At 31.9% G+C, this 13,506-nt stretch overlaps 1 protein-coding gene across 6 annotated transcripts; it reads right to left on the minus strand.

Moving 5' to 3' along the window:
* Nucleotides 1-500: 500 nt before the first annotated feature.
* On the minus strand, nucleotides 501-4,887 carry LOC112282068 (endoglucanase 25). 6 transcript variants are annotated; one of them, XM_090250369.1, is made up of 8 exons: nucleotides 4,683-4,887; nucleotides 4,515-4,578; nucleotides 2,871-3,418; nucleotides 2,443-2,759; nucleotides 1,884-2,342; nucleotides 1,658-1,793; nucleotides 1,334-1,506; nucleotides 501-1,203 (listed from the first exon to the last, which is right to left on the minus strand). In XM_090250369.1, exons 3-8 carry the CDS (start codon nucleotides 3,292-3,294, stop codon nucleotides 793-795), a joined length of 1,920 nt encoding a protein of 639 aa, XP_090106495.1. In that variant the 5' UTR covers nucleotides 3,295-3,418; nucleotides 4,515-4,578; nucleotides 4,683-4,887; the 3' UTR covers nucleotides 501-792. The 6 variants fall into 6 exon arrangements, with proteins under 6 accessions (XP_090106495.1, XP_024375010.1, XP_024375009.1 ...); XM_024519242.3 differs by having other exon boundaries at nucleotides 4,519-4,887; XM_024519241.3 differs by having other exon boundaries at nucleotides 4,515-4,887.
* Nucleotides 4,888-13,506: the final 8,619 nt, after the last annotated feature.

A 13,506-nucleotide genomic window follows, 5' to 3' on the forward strand; every position in this document is an offset into this window, starting at 1 on the left:
TTCGTGAACCAGTAATGGTCTGCTTCGTAGCACCGCATCCAGGGGTACTGAAGTTGCTGCGTCGAAGTTCGACAAAGTGAAGGGATGAGCTGAAATGGATCCTCCCATTGAGTGCATTCCTGAACGGATATGCCCAACAACTTTATCTCGGCCACTGGCGGAGTGGTTGATCCCTGCTGGATGCCGCATTCTGTCACGTAGATCTACAAGAGTACCTACTGTATAGGGGGCGACACCCTAATCCTCGAGGACTATGACACAAACCAGAAAGAAAGGGTGCACTACAAGGTCGCTCTTTTGCAATCTGACGGTCGGCGAGATCATGAGTGCGACAGGGATGGGGTTGACAACGACGGTCAGTTTCCTGATGTGGTCGAGAATTGTATAGTGAAGGCTAGCATCAATCCCTCAGCGAAAGCTTTCATCGGCGATCCCGGCTTGACCATAATATTCAGATTTACCTAGTGGGCAGTTGCGAGAGGTCTGCCTACGCGAACAGATCCAGAAATTGCAGTTGCGTGCTTGCATTATTAGGAGTCATTCTACGAGTTGATCATTTTGTGCGGCACAGGAAGAACGTAATTGAATAGGACAGCTATCTACGATCAATGCACAGAAGATACTTTTTTAGTCTTCGACACTTTCTGACACAATTCGATCACAACTATGCATTTAGTTTCGAGTCCACATTATTCCCTGCGTGTCGCGAGAGTTGTAACTACGAATATCTTTTGTATTTGTACAAATCAAATCAAGTATCGTGTTGAGTTCTAATTACGGGTATGAGAAAAATCAGGGTTCCCAAGGCACGACTGGAGGTGGAGGAGAAGGGACATACACAGGGATCGCAGAGAAGATAGAGTGGGGGTCGATGTGCTCTTGGGTTCCTGTCGGCATCGTGGACAGTGCAACAAGAGCCCCCACGAGGCCCGCGTTGTTGGCAATAGTGGGCTCATTCTGAATGTAATTCTTGCGCAAATCAGTGAAGCGATCCAGAATGTCGGGACCTCCAACCAAGGCGCCTTGAAGGACATGTGGATTGGGAAAATTGCGGTCCCTCCACTGCCACCCTTGTTCGCAACTGTAACTCTTGCCATCATCGGGGATGGAGGCTGCTCGGTGACGAGGTTGTAAAGGATATTTTTCGCTGTATCCCACAACGTAGCTCGTCTTCAAGGGATTCTTTCCAAGCGCGTAATCGACCTACATGAGATCCCAAACTCAATGTTAAGACCACAGAAGACTCACGACAATCATCAAAAACCAGAGCTCCACCGAGTAATACGACGAATTCTAGAGGAGCACGACAAGGATAAGATTTAGGAAAATGAACCTGTGATCGAGAAAAATTGCGCAGAACCTCTGGAGAATACCAATTAGGGCCACATTCCAAAACCGGTACATCAGCAGCTTTCAAGTAGTCGGCATACAGCGTAGCTAAAAATGCAGCGTTAACTGCTGTCGGAAGATGCTGGGTTGCGTTCGGGTTAAATAAAATCATTCCTCCTGCATGGACGCCATAAGACTCTCAATCAGGTCACACCAAACTACATCATCAAATAGCATGAGCTAAAGGTGTAGCTCATAGCTGATAAGCTCCTACGGAAAGCTTAAGAATGCAAACCAAAACCCATGAAGAGTCCTCACGTGCGCATACCTTTTGTGCGGTTCCATGTCCGAAACTGAGGCAGATAAGCACACATGACCAGATTCGTCTCATTATTGTACTGCTTCAGCGTTTGTTCATATGGATAACCGGGCCCTTGCAAGATCCTCAGCCTGGTCAGAAGTAACTGCAATCAAGAGAGTGCATCTGGTTAGTACCAACTGAAGCCACACACTGACAACCATAAATCTAATGGAAAAAAGAAGTTGCGTCGTACCTGAGCACCAACAAGCTTGTTATCCCAATCGAATACACCAAACGTGTAGCCCCTCTTTCGGTTACTGTTTTCAATACTGCGAATAGTCGCATCGCCTAGGTAAGTTGTGTTGCCGGTGGCGAAATATAACCAGGTGCTTCCCCATATCAACTCATCATTGAAAGAGGTAGCGTTGTAGATGGCCCTCTCAGGGCCAGGGAGGTTCTGCACAAAGCTGCCAGGCTTCAGCTTGGCGAAGGCGTAAAGAGCTTTCGCAGCATTCACCAATCCCTGCGAGTACTTGGGATCGTCTCTGAACACGATGGAGGCAGCTGACAGAGCTGCTGCCATCTCCGCTGCCAAGTCTGAGCCCGAGTTCACCGAAATGGCAGACCTGCGTGTGTCTTTGAAGAAGTCTAGATCCTCTGGCCTCTCCCAGCAATAGAGATCATTTGGTCTTGGACCTCCACCTATGCCCACCTATAGCAATAAACAAAAAAAACCCCAAAATTCAATGCTGTTCTCAGATGGACGCAAATCCACTTCGATGCACGAGTACGTTACAAAGAAGCGCGCATACCTGACAGATAATTTTATCCACCTCGGTGTTGTTGAAAGTTTTCAATATGTAATCCGTCCCCCATTTGATTAACTCCCTAGCATGATCAAACTCTCCCGAGGCTTCAAACTTCGCCTTGTACTCTATCACACTCCAACTCAGCATAGTCATAGCATAGGCTCCTGGGAATCCAAATTTGATCGTGTTCCCTCCATCGTAAAATCCTCCAGCGAGTTTCACTGCTGGGCTACCGGGTTGCGCTGCTTGGCCGTCTAATAGGGCCGAGGATCTGCGCCACTTAAATCTGCGCTGACGATCATTAACGGGGAGAGCGCCAGCTGCAAATCGAAATGTAGAACCAGTGTCAGCGAAAATATCAGCTTACGAAACAGGATGCATCGACATTGCACTGTTGAGAGAAACATTAATGTAGAGTGAGGAATTCTTACACTTTTGAATATCAAAGAATGAAAGAGCCTTGCTCAGTGCAATGGTATAGTTGTCTGGCTTCGGGGGGGAGTGGCCGTGTTTGGGACCGAATTTCCAAATGATAAGGGCAAGGGCAATAATGACGACTATGCCCCAGAAGATGCAATTCATCCACCGGAAGAACCTGCGCGTCACCGATACGCATCCTAAATCTACCGTGGGCTCCTTCTTCTCGACCTTGGGCTCAAGCAGCCAGCTCTGTTGCGTCTCATCCAGCATAGGCCTTGGTACAGCTCCCTCTAAACTCCTGGTCCTTTCTAAGTCGCATAATGACTGAACGCTTGGCTCGTCGTAGTCGAAGTCTGTAGAGGTTCCCAGAGAGCTCCCCCAGTACTTTCTGGACATCTCCATGGAACCTGGACGGCGATACTGCTGATTGAACATGGTGAAAAGATCTTAATCTTGGAACAGCAGCAGCAAATTCTATGGAATTTCCTCAACTCAGCTTGTTGACGCATTAACAGAGGAACATCTCGTTAAGAAACTTCCCAGGAAACAAATAGCTGATCTGCAACAGGCACAATGCGGAATTCATGAGCATTGTGTTGTGATTTAACCCTGAAGAGATTCTTTACGACGTGAACAGACACTAGGACCATCTCCCGAAAGATGGACGCATTGTTCTGGTCATGGTGCAAACAGACGTTCCCGACAATGCAACACTGTTTCGAGTTTGAAGGCACATTTAGTATTTGGCTAAGGAGTCCGGTCTTACAGTAAGACATTTTTAGTGGATTGAATTCAAGATTCTTCGACAATGTCAATGAATACGGTTCGAAAAATAGCCTAAACCAAACTCAAAAATCGAAATTTCAAGCAGTGACATCCACAGCAAACTGTAACGAACCGCGACTTCCGAAATAGTATGAAATCAAACACAGGTTCGGTATCCTTCCATGCAACATGCGCACTCTGAATACATTCTCTAAATGACTGAAGTCTCAGTGCAATCTCTCTTGACCAAATCCTGTCTCCTGAGACAAGAGCAAGAGTAAATGCTGAACACAGTGAATGCAAACCGCATATCACCCACATTCAACCATTTTCATGAATTACACAACTAGATGTGGTGGTGAGAGAACGTAACCTAACAATCACCCCGAGGGAGCAATTCTGCCACCATTGTTTCCAAGAAAAGACCTGAATTATTGCTCTAACTGCCCATGTGAGGATTTTCTTCCTGGATACGCCGCGAGACCAATAATACTGCTGAAACTTGAATTGGCATAGACGAACCTATTTAATAGCGCGGCCGCCATTGTTTCGACTTCTTCCACAACTTACACCTGAGCCATCTATCGCGCATACTGAACCTAACAAGATCTCGCTTGTAAGCGAATCTCCTAACCATATCGTCGGGATAGAGCTCAAGGGCGCACTTGTTGTACCAAAGAGATGGCGCAGCACAGCACACAGCTCGACATCTGAGCTTCAAGTGGGGATTCATTCGAGCTCAGACTTTCGATCGAAACAAAAGGTATCGCCACCCATGCACACCAACCATTCACTAAGCACACAACCAACCTGCGAATCGCACACCACCACTCCTAACCCATCACTGGCTCCAAACCCAGCCCACCCAAGGTCAAGGATGCCCTTCATACCCACATTACACGACTGAACCTCGTCCCGCTCAATCCTCCCACCCTGACACTCGATTCCGAAGCCCTGAACACAAAGGCATGGTCAGGGGATTGAAAGAAGTAACGGTCGTACGGCACAGGCCCAACCGTTAACATCGCTAGCAACGCCAGTGAATCCTCCAGGCATACCAAGCAGCAGTAGACAAGCTCATTGAATCCGAAAGGAGAGTCTCTCGCCTCTTGCTGGCTTGCGCAAACTGGATCAGGGCTTTGCCGGTAAAGGCAGCGCAAAACCAGGGAAACGGTATTACGAGAAGAGATCTTGATGTTCGTGAGAGAGGCGAACCATTAGACTGAAACCAGCCAGCCCATCGCCGAAGATGCCGTCTCAGCTGACACGCTTCGGAACAAAAACACGAAGGCGTCGATGGGTTTAGTGCCTTCCATGCAATTCCTCCGCCATCAGTGAGACCGATGTATAAACCTGGGACACAGGGTATCAATGGAAATACCGATTTACCCGAGAGATATCAACCTAACATACACCGATGCGTTTGCTCACGGAGTGCATCAACAGGGTTCGTCGTTACGAATCTTTTCACCAGTAGGGATTGTCAACGGAAGCTTCATTTGCATTACAAGCTGCAAGGAAGTCTGTATATGGCAAAAACTGAGCAGTTTCTCGATGGGAGAGCCCTTCCTTCACACACTAACTCACACACTCTTGAGTTGCCTTTTTCTTTTACTTAGTTGACTTGTTCACTTTTCCTTTTGTTCTCCTACACTTTTTGTCCATTTCTTTTATTTTCTTTTTCTCTTTTTTACTTTGGTGGTCAAGTGAAGTGTAATTTTCCTCATTGCCGTGCAAAGCACATAATAAGGATTTTTTTGGCCTGTTTTGTTTTCTGGAAGGTGGGCTTTAGAAATTTGGTATAAGAAAAGGTATTTTCCAAGCTATTTTATCTTCTGTTGCTTGCCAACCTTTGTGGTATTAATTTAATTGGTTTCTTTGTTTGTTTGCAAGTGTTATCACAAAAATCCATAAAATAAAACAAAACTTAAAAATCTGATTTGTGCAATAAAATCTAATATAATATTGAGTTCAAATGGTGGTTTTTCAAAACAATCTATAATTAGAAATGTATGAACTTTATATATCAAAATCATTAATGTGTATCGGAATTAATATATATATATATATATATATCAGAATTCTTTAGTATTTTTCAAAAACTTAATAAAATTGATTAATTATTGTTGTATTTGTTTTGTTACAGATATGTCAATTTTGTAAATAGTTTTGATAAGTCATGTTCTTTTTGCTTAAGAAAACCCACTTTAATTGTATTATTAATATTAATAATAAATTCAATGGATGTCATAAATTTACGACTAACATCTAATTCTAAAAAATTGCTTAAACAAAATATGAATCTTTGTATTATTATCAAATTAGAAAAAGAATAGTAATAACAATAACTATTAATCTTAAAAGGAAAAAGACAAACATTTCAAAATGCAAACACTAGAAGTTGAATATGTTGTATTTACTAAATCATTTTAAAGAACAATTTTGATTTATATTGTCATATTTCATGAAGTTTGCTTGAGCATGCACAAAGTATGTGGTTGTGGAAAGTAAAATGGAACTTGCAACAAGAAGATCCTAACAACTCTAGAAGATTCTTAAATAAACTCCAATTAAATTATAACAATGCTAATCAATCTTTAATTAAACTCCAAAAGAGTCTTAAAGAACTTACATAAGAAACATAAACAAAATCATAAATTAATCTTAAAGAAATATATATAATAAAGAAATTTTAATTTCTTTATTATAATAAAGTCAAATCCTTCAATAGATTTATTAAATCATTAGAATTAATAAATTAATTATTCTAACGAAGAAAAATCAAAGAAACCTTAAAAAAATATTAAAAATAAAAATCTTGATTGAATCATAGTCATATCCTAATATAACTCTCAAAAAATCCTAATGAAATCCTAAACCAATCTTAACCAAATTCTAAACAAATCTTATCCAAATCTTAGACCAAGCTTTAATAAAATCCTAATAAAATCCTAACCAAACTCTAAAAAAATTCTAAAACAAATTTTAATTAAAGCCTAATCAAATCTTAAATCCTCACCAAATTCTAAACAAAACTCTAATTAAATTCTAACATATCCTAACTAAGCCCTGAACAAATCTTAAATCCTATAGCAGATTGAAATGTAAATAATTAATGTTTGAATCATTGATTTTAACTCAAAATTTGTAGACTTCTTACAAACTAAGTTAGCAACAAGCACTAAACATTTGAAGAAGATCATACATACCAAATAGAAGATAATCTCTAAAATCTACTTGGGTGTTGACCAACTTCCTTCTTCAACCTTGATACTAATATTTTAGAGCCAAAATCTCTTAATTTCACCATTCAATAAGTTTCAAATCTTGCACAATTGTTGAAAATCAAGTTTTTTCTTTGTGCAAAAAAAATTATTTCAATCAAATTGGCAGATTGATAGATATCTTAAAAATCCTATAAACTCCAATTCTTGAGACCTCAATATGTTTGAGCTTCAATAAACTTTGAATAAACTATTATAACAAGTTCAAACTTGCAATACATATTGCATACAATAATGAATACTCAATCACAAAATTTCATCAATATGTCATTGATAAATCTCACATAATTATCCAAAATAAAAACTCTTTGAATCTCTCAAAATTTCAAGTCTTTTACAAACAATCCTAATTTTGCAAAGCCTTTACAAATTTGTACATACTCAAATTACTTAAAACTAATGCTCAGAAAACCTTATGCTTGTCTATTCTCAAATTTTGCTCTCTGATCAATCAAAGAACCTCAAAGTTGCCATATGTGCATGGTTTTGAACCTAAGGGTCTGCCTAGTCTTCTCTAAGTATTAGTTCTTCATATTTTGAGATAATTATTGCTATATATATATATATATATATATGTTTAAACATGCCTATATCAATTACTTATCTCATTTACTTTGATTTGGCTCATTTATGCCCCTACAAAATGAATAAAAGTCTCTTCTACAAATAAGCAATATTAAGACTAAATTTTTTACAATTTTTTTATTTTTTTATTTTTATTACTATATATTTCTATTGGAATATTCTAAAATAAAAAAATTCTTTCCACTTTCACCTAATAGTTGCATTATTATACAATAATATTTTTAATATTAAATTTTAGTATAGATTTTAGATCATGAATTTTATGGATTTTTGTTATTTATGAATTATCTACTATTTAGTCAATTATTTATAATTGCTTCTAATAAGCTTTAGTATTTTATATATATATATATATATATATATATATATACATTTGTTTTTCATCAATGCTTTAAAAAAATTAATACAAACTATATATCCCTATTAAATAGGAGTATTTTAAGATTTTGAAATAAAAAAAATATTATTGATTTTTTGTATAAATTTTTACTTTAAAATATATATATTTATATTATAATTTTAATAAAATTATTTTTTAGAAAACAAATAATTATAAATTATAAGAAAGTAAAATAATTTATTAATAGATTAAAAAATATCATTAAATTTTAGAATGTTTTAGAATAATTTTTATATACTATTACATATATTTTTTTATCTAGTATCTATAATATGTTATTCAATATATATTTTCACATGCTCAAGTCTTATTTTTTATTAGAAAAAAAATTTAAAAATATTTGCAATTAAAATTTTGTATTTATTTTAGATCTATTTTTGTTACATTATCAAAATACAATCTATGGACCTAAAAATAAAAAATATATATCTCTTGATTGTTTATCAAGGACATGAATGACATACAATCAAAACATTGATATACACTTATGTTATTAGAAAAAAATAAATGTTCACTCAAAAATAGTATAACATCAAAACTAGAATGACTATTGTCAAAGACAAAAGATTAGAGATTCTTGAAACAATAGTAGAGATTTCATATGTATATATATATATATATAACTAGGAGTTATGTAGCAACATTCTATAAGACCTTTGGCATATATCCAACTTACATAACATGTACTTAACTTGCAAGTCAATTTTTTTTATGTGTACCACATAACCAACTTGTACCACAAGTGGCTAATATGTGTAATACATGCCCAATTTTTTGACTGAGTATTAAATCCACCAATCACTTTTAGACACTTCTAAAATCAAATCCATGTCTATAAAGCTTTTTCACAATATTTTAATAAATTAATTATTTTTACTTACTTTTAAAAAACTCCTTTAAATCTAGATAAATGTATATGTTTAGATATTACCTTCCTATCCAAAAATAAGTTCCACAAGGAATAGTGATTACATATTGAAGAAGTCTAAGATGCAAAAAAATTGTATTTGCTACATACTTTGATCTTTGTTCTTTTTGTAGATAATTGATAGGTGCTTTCAGCCATTAATATTATGTCATATTAAGGCATAATAACTAACTTGATATTTGATCATTGTTCAAGCTTTTGTAACTTTTTTCAAATAAAAAATTTGAAATACTATTAAGAATGGTGTCTACCTCCAATAGTATTACTAGACATTCGAAGTTTCTTCTAAAATTGAAAATACAAATGTTTTATATCTTGCCATGTATTTAACGAAGAATATATGGTTTTAAGGATCTTCAACTCTATTAAATTCTTTTGAAGGTTATAATTATCACAAATACATATATTTATTCCAATAATTATTTAAATAATATAAATAGAATAAAATATGTAAAAATATATAAATTTAATAATATCTTATAGATAAGTTTTTTAAAAGCTTTGTAAAAGTGACTTCGTATTTATTTGTGTCTATAGGTAATTAATAGATTTTAATATAAGTTGGACATGTGGCACATATGTAAAAAACTTGTCTTATAAATCAAACATGTCTTGGATATCTTATAGAATATTGCCACATAGCTTTTAGTTAAACAATATATGTAAAGAGGTAAAAATAAGGCCTTCTTAGTTCTTATCAATTCTTTCTTTGTTTTTAGTCTAGTTTCAAGAGTGTCTAGTTTCTTAATTTTTGGCAATAGTTATTTTATTTATCTTTTAATGTACATATTATTATTTATTGATATTTTATAATATTCTTTTGAAAAATGTTTTACTTATTTATTTTCATTGCTTTGAGTTCTTATCCTTGAAAAATTGATAAGAATATACTTACAATATTAGAACTTTGTTTTTTTTCTTAATAAGATATAAGCGTATTAGAAGTTATAGATTAGCCTCTTTTAAATTGATATTATTCTTAGAATTTTTTTTGTCTTTGAATCCTCTCTTTTACTTACCTTAAGAAATATTAGATTTTTTTTATTATTATATTATTATAGCAAAGCTTATTGAAATCAAAAATGCAATGACAAAAATGCAAGAGCAAATAAGGAAGTTAATATTTGCAATACATCAATTCAATTTACCACCACAAAAAGCAACAAGATTGACATGAAGTGAATATATAGTGATCATTGGAGTTGCTTCAATATCTATGCAAAATTATATTACTTCTATTATAATAGAACATTATTCAAGCGTTAGAGAATCAAGAGTTGCCTTACTTAAGAAGTTTAACAACACAAGATTAAAATTATAAGGATTCATTAATCAATACAAATGGTGATTGAACTTCAACTTTTAAACTTTCTAACTCTATAATCATAAATCACATTCATTAGAATAATATTTCATGATTTTTTTATCATAGTTTTTAATTTTTTAAATCATTTAATTTAATATTAGATAATTTTTAGGATTTTTTTGAAAAAATTGCTTTATATAGAATACATGATAAAGCTTATATCATGACCAATAAAATTTATACTTTATATCAAAGAAATCAATTAATAATGTTATATACTTCATAATTTCAAAAATTTGCAATTGATATTGAATTAAATGATATTGTACTTTTCAACTAATTTTTTTATGGATTACTATATTAGGTAAAGAAATTAATATTAAACTTATATAATCTTCAAAAATTAAGTCGATTAATTAATTTTTTTGTGAAATATGACAATTGGCTTATTGAATTTTGATTCGAGAGTTGCATAAATAAGCCTTAACATTTTTACAATTCAATGACAATACCTACTCTTTTTCAACACATAAATTTAAAAGTAGAAGACATATAAATTGATGCAATATATTTTAAATATTTTAATAAGTAAGAAAAGACTCCTCAATGTTAAGAAGGATTATTTTTATATTGTAGTGAACATCAACACATTGCTTAACATTGTCCAAAGAAGCAATATAAATACAAAAAAAAAAATATAGTTGTTAAAGAATATAATATGTTAAAAAAATAAATTTATCTAAATATAATAAAGATTGTGTAACTAAAATTTTATACTATACTTAATGAAGGCCATATTCTCTCTTCAAAATACTCTCTTTGATTAATAATATATTTTTATTTAGGATCTAAAAATTACAAAGTCCATGCTTTGCTAGATTTAAGAGCCTCAACTTTTTTATTAGATAAAGAATTTGTTAAAAGACATAACATATCTTTAATAAAGAAAATTAAACATGTACATTTAGAATTCATAGATGGTTTTCCATTATTGTCTAAAGACATTATTTAAAAATTTATTTTTACAGAAGTAGCAACAACTAGTCATAAAAAATTTGTTATATTTAATTTAATTTGATCTTCAAATCGATTGAATTTCTTGTAATCTTAAATTTTTCTAAAATATAATTAAGAATTTTATTAATCAAGTAAAAAGTCATAAGTTTGGTGCGACCAAACCCTTGTTTATAAAGTACAAGAATTTTTATGCCTGTTGAAAAATAAGAGTCATCTTTTGTTATTTATGCTACACTTATTTTTAATGAGGGAAAGTCTTCAAGGAGAAATTCAAATTAATATCAAGATTATTAAGACATTTTTAACAAGAAGAATACAAAAAAAAATTAAGAGCATTGTCCTTACAATTATTCAATTGATCTTCAAGAATAAGCTTAATCATTGTTTAAACCAATCTACAACTTATCACAAAACGAATTATCTGTACTTAAAAAATATATTGATGAGAACTTGGCTAAAGATTTTATACACCATTTAAAACTTTAACATGAATGCCTATCTTGTTTGTAAAGAAAAAAAAAATGAATCACTACAAATGTATACAGATTATCAAGAATTTAATAAAATTAACATTAAAAATAGATATATTCTATCTTTGATATTAAAACTTCTTGATTAATTGAATTAAGCAAAGATATATACAAAAATAGATCTAAAAAATACATATAATTTGATATGTCTAAAAAAAAAATAGAAGATTATATTTTGAACCATACATAGATATTTTAAATATAAAATCATATCTTTTGGACTCAAAATTGTGCCAATTACTTTTAAATATCTTATGCACGATTTTTTTGAAGTATTTTTAAATGATTTCATTGTCTATAATCTAAAAAATATCTTAATCTATTCTAAAAATATAAAAGAGCATAAACTTTATGTTTGTTGTATCTTACAAAAAACTTAAAAATATTGGATTAAATGCCAATATGAAAAAATATATATTTTATACTATTTAAGTTGACTTCTTAGGATACATTAGCTTAAATAGAAGCTTAATAATAGATCCTACAAATCAAATTAATATAGATTGGAAGATTTTAAGAATAGTAAGATACATCCTATTTTTTGGAAGAATTATCAATTATTGTAAAAAAACATCCAAAAAAAAAATTAAAGTTGTAATTTCATTTATATGTTTGATTTTTAAAGACAAACATGAACAAAATAAAGAAGCTGAAGTAATATTTGGAGCTTTGAAAGCCATTTTTACAATAATCCTAATTTTTTATTTTGTCAATTTTTCTAAAACATTTTTTTAAGGAAACAAATACATCAAATTTTATATTAGATCTGATATTGTTGTAAATGAGAGTAGATGAAAAATTCATCTAATAATTTTTATTTTAAAAAAAATTAGTAGTCAAGATTAATTATAAGATCCATAAGAAAGAGCTTCTTATAATTTTGGATTTATTTCAAGAATGGTGCCGTTATTTAGAAGGTACTTCTAACTTAGTGAATGTTTATATAAATCACAAGAATCTTAAGTATCTTATGTCATCACATATTTTAAATTGTGACCAAGCACATTGAAGCATGACTTTATTAAGATTTAAATTCAAAATTACTTGTCAATAAAAATAAAAAATAAAAAATAACATGATTTATTAGATGTTCTTATCTTATGCCAAAAGAAGAAGATGCAATTTTTAATCAACAATGAACCATTCTTTTAAAGTAAGAGCATTTTTTTCTTTAAGCAATGATATCAATATTGACAATTGATTTAACTTTTCTTGACCAATTTCAATCAAGTATATCTTTTAAATCCTCTTGGTTGTGATATTAAAAATAATTCTTCTAAATCTCATAATAATTCTAAGTTTGAATTTAAGAAAAATCTATTGTATTTTAAGGAAAAATTATATGTTTCAAAAGGTGAAGTACAATTACATGCTTTTAAGCTCATCACAACTTTCTAACTACAATGCATCTTAGATACAACAAGTTCTTAAAATTAATTTTGAAAGATTTTTAGTGGCCTCAAATAATGGAAGGTAGTTAAAGACTTTGTACAATCATGTGATATTTGTTCAAGATCAAAAACTCCTTGACATCAACTATAAAGACTTTTCCAACTACTATCTATACCAAAACAACCATGGTCTTCTATTTTATGGGTTTTATTATAGATCGCTCAATCTCAAGTTTTTATGACTCTATATTTGTAATAGTAGATTATTTTACTAAGATGATATATTTTATATATTACTAATTATAATGACAAGAAATCATTTAATAATTTAATATAATTTATTATCATTATAATGTATATATATTATTAACTTTATATATGTTATTTTATATTAAAAAATATATTATATTATATATTTATATTATAATAAATTTAAAAACC

The sequence above is a fragment of the Physcomitrium patens genome, chromosome 5, assembly GCF_059467195.1.
Source record: "Physcomitrium patens ecotype Gransden chromosome 5, ASM5946719v1, whole genome shotgun sequence".
In the NCBI taxonomy this organism is placed as follows: Eukaryota; Viridiplantae; Streptophyta; class Bryopsida; order Funariales; family Funariaceae; genus Physcomitrium; species Physcomitrium patens.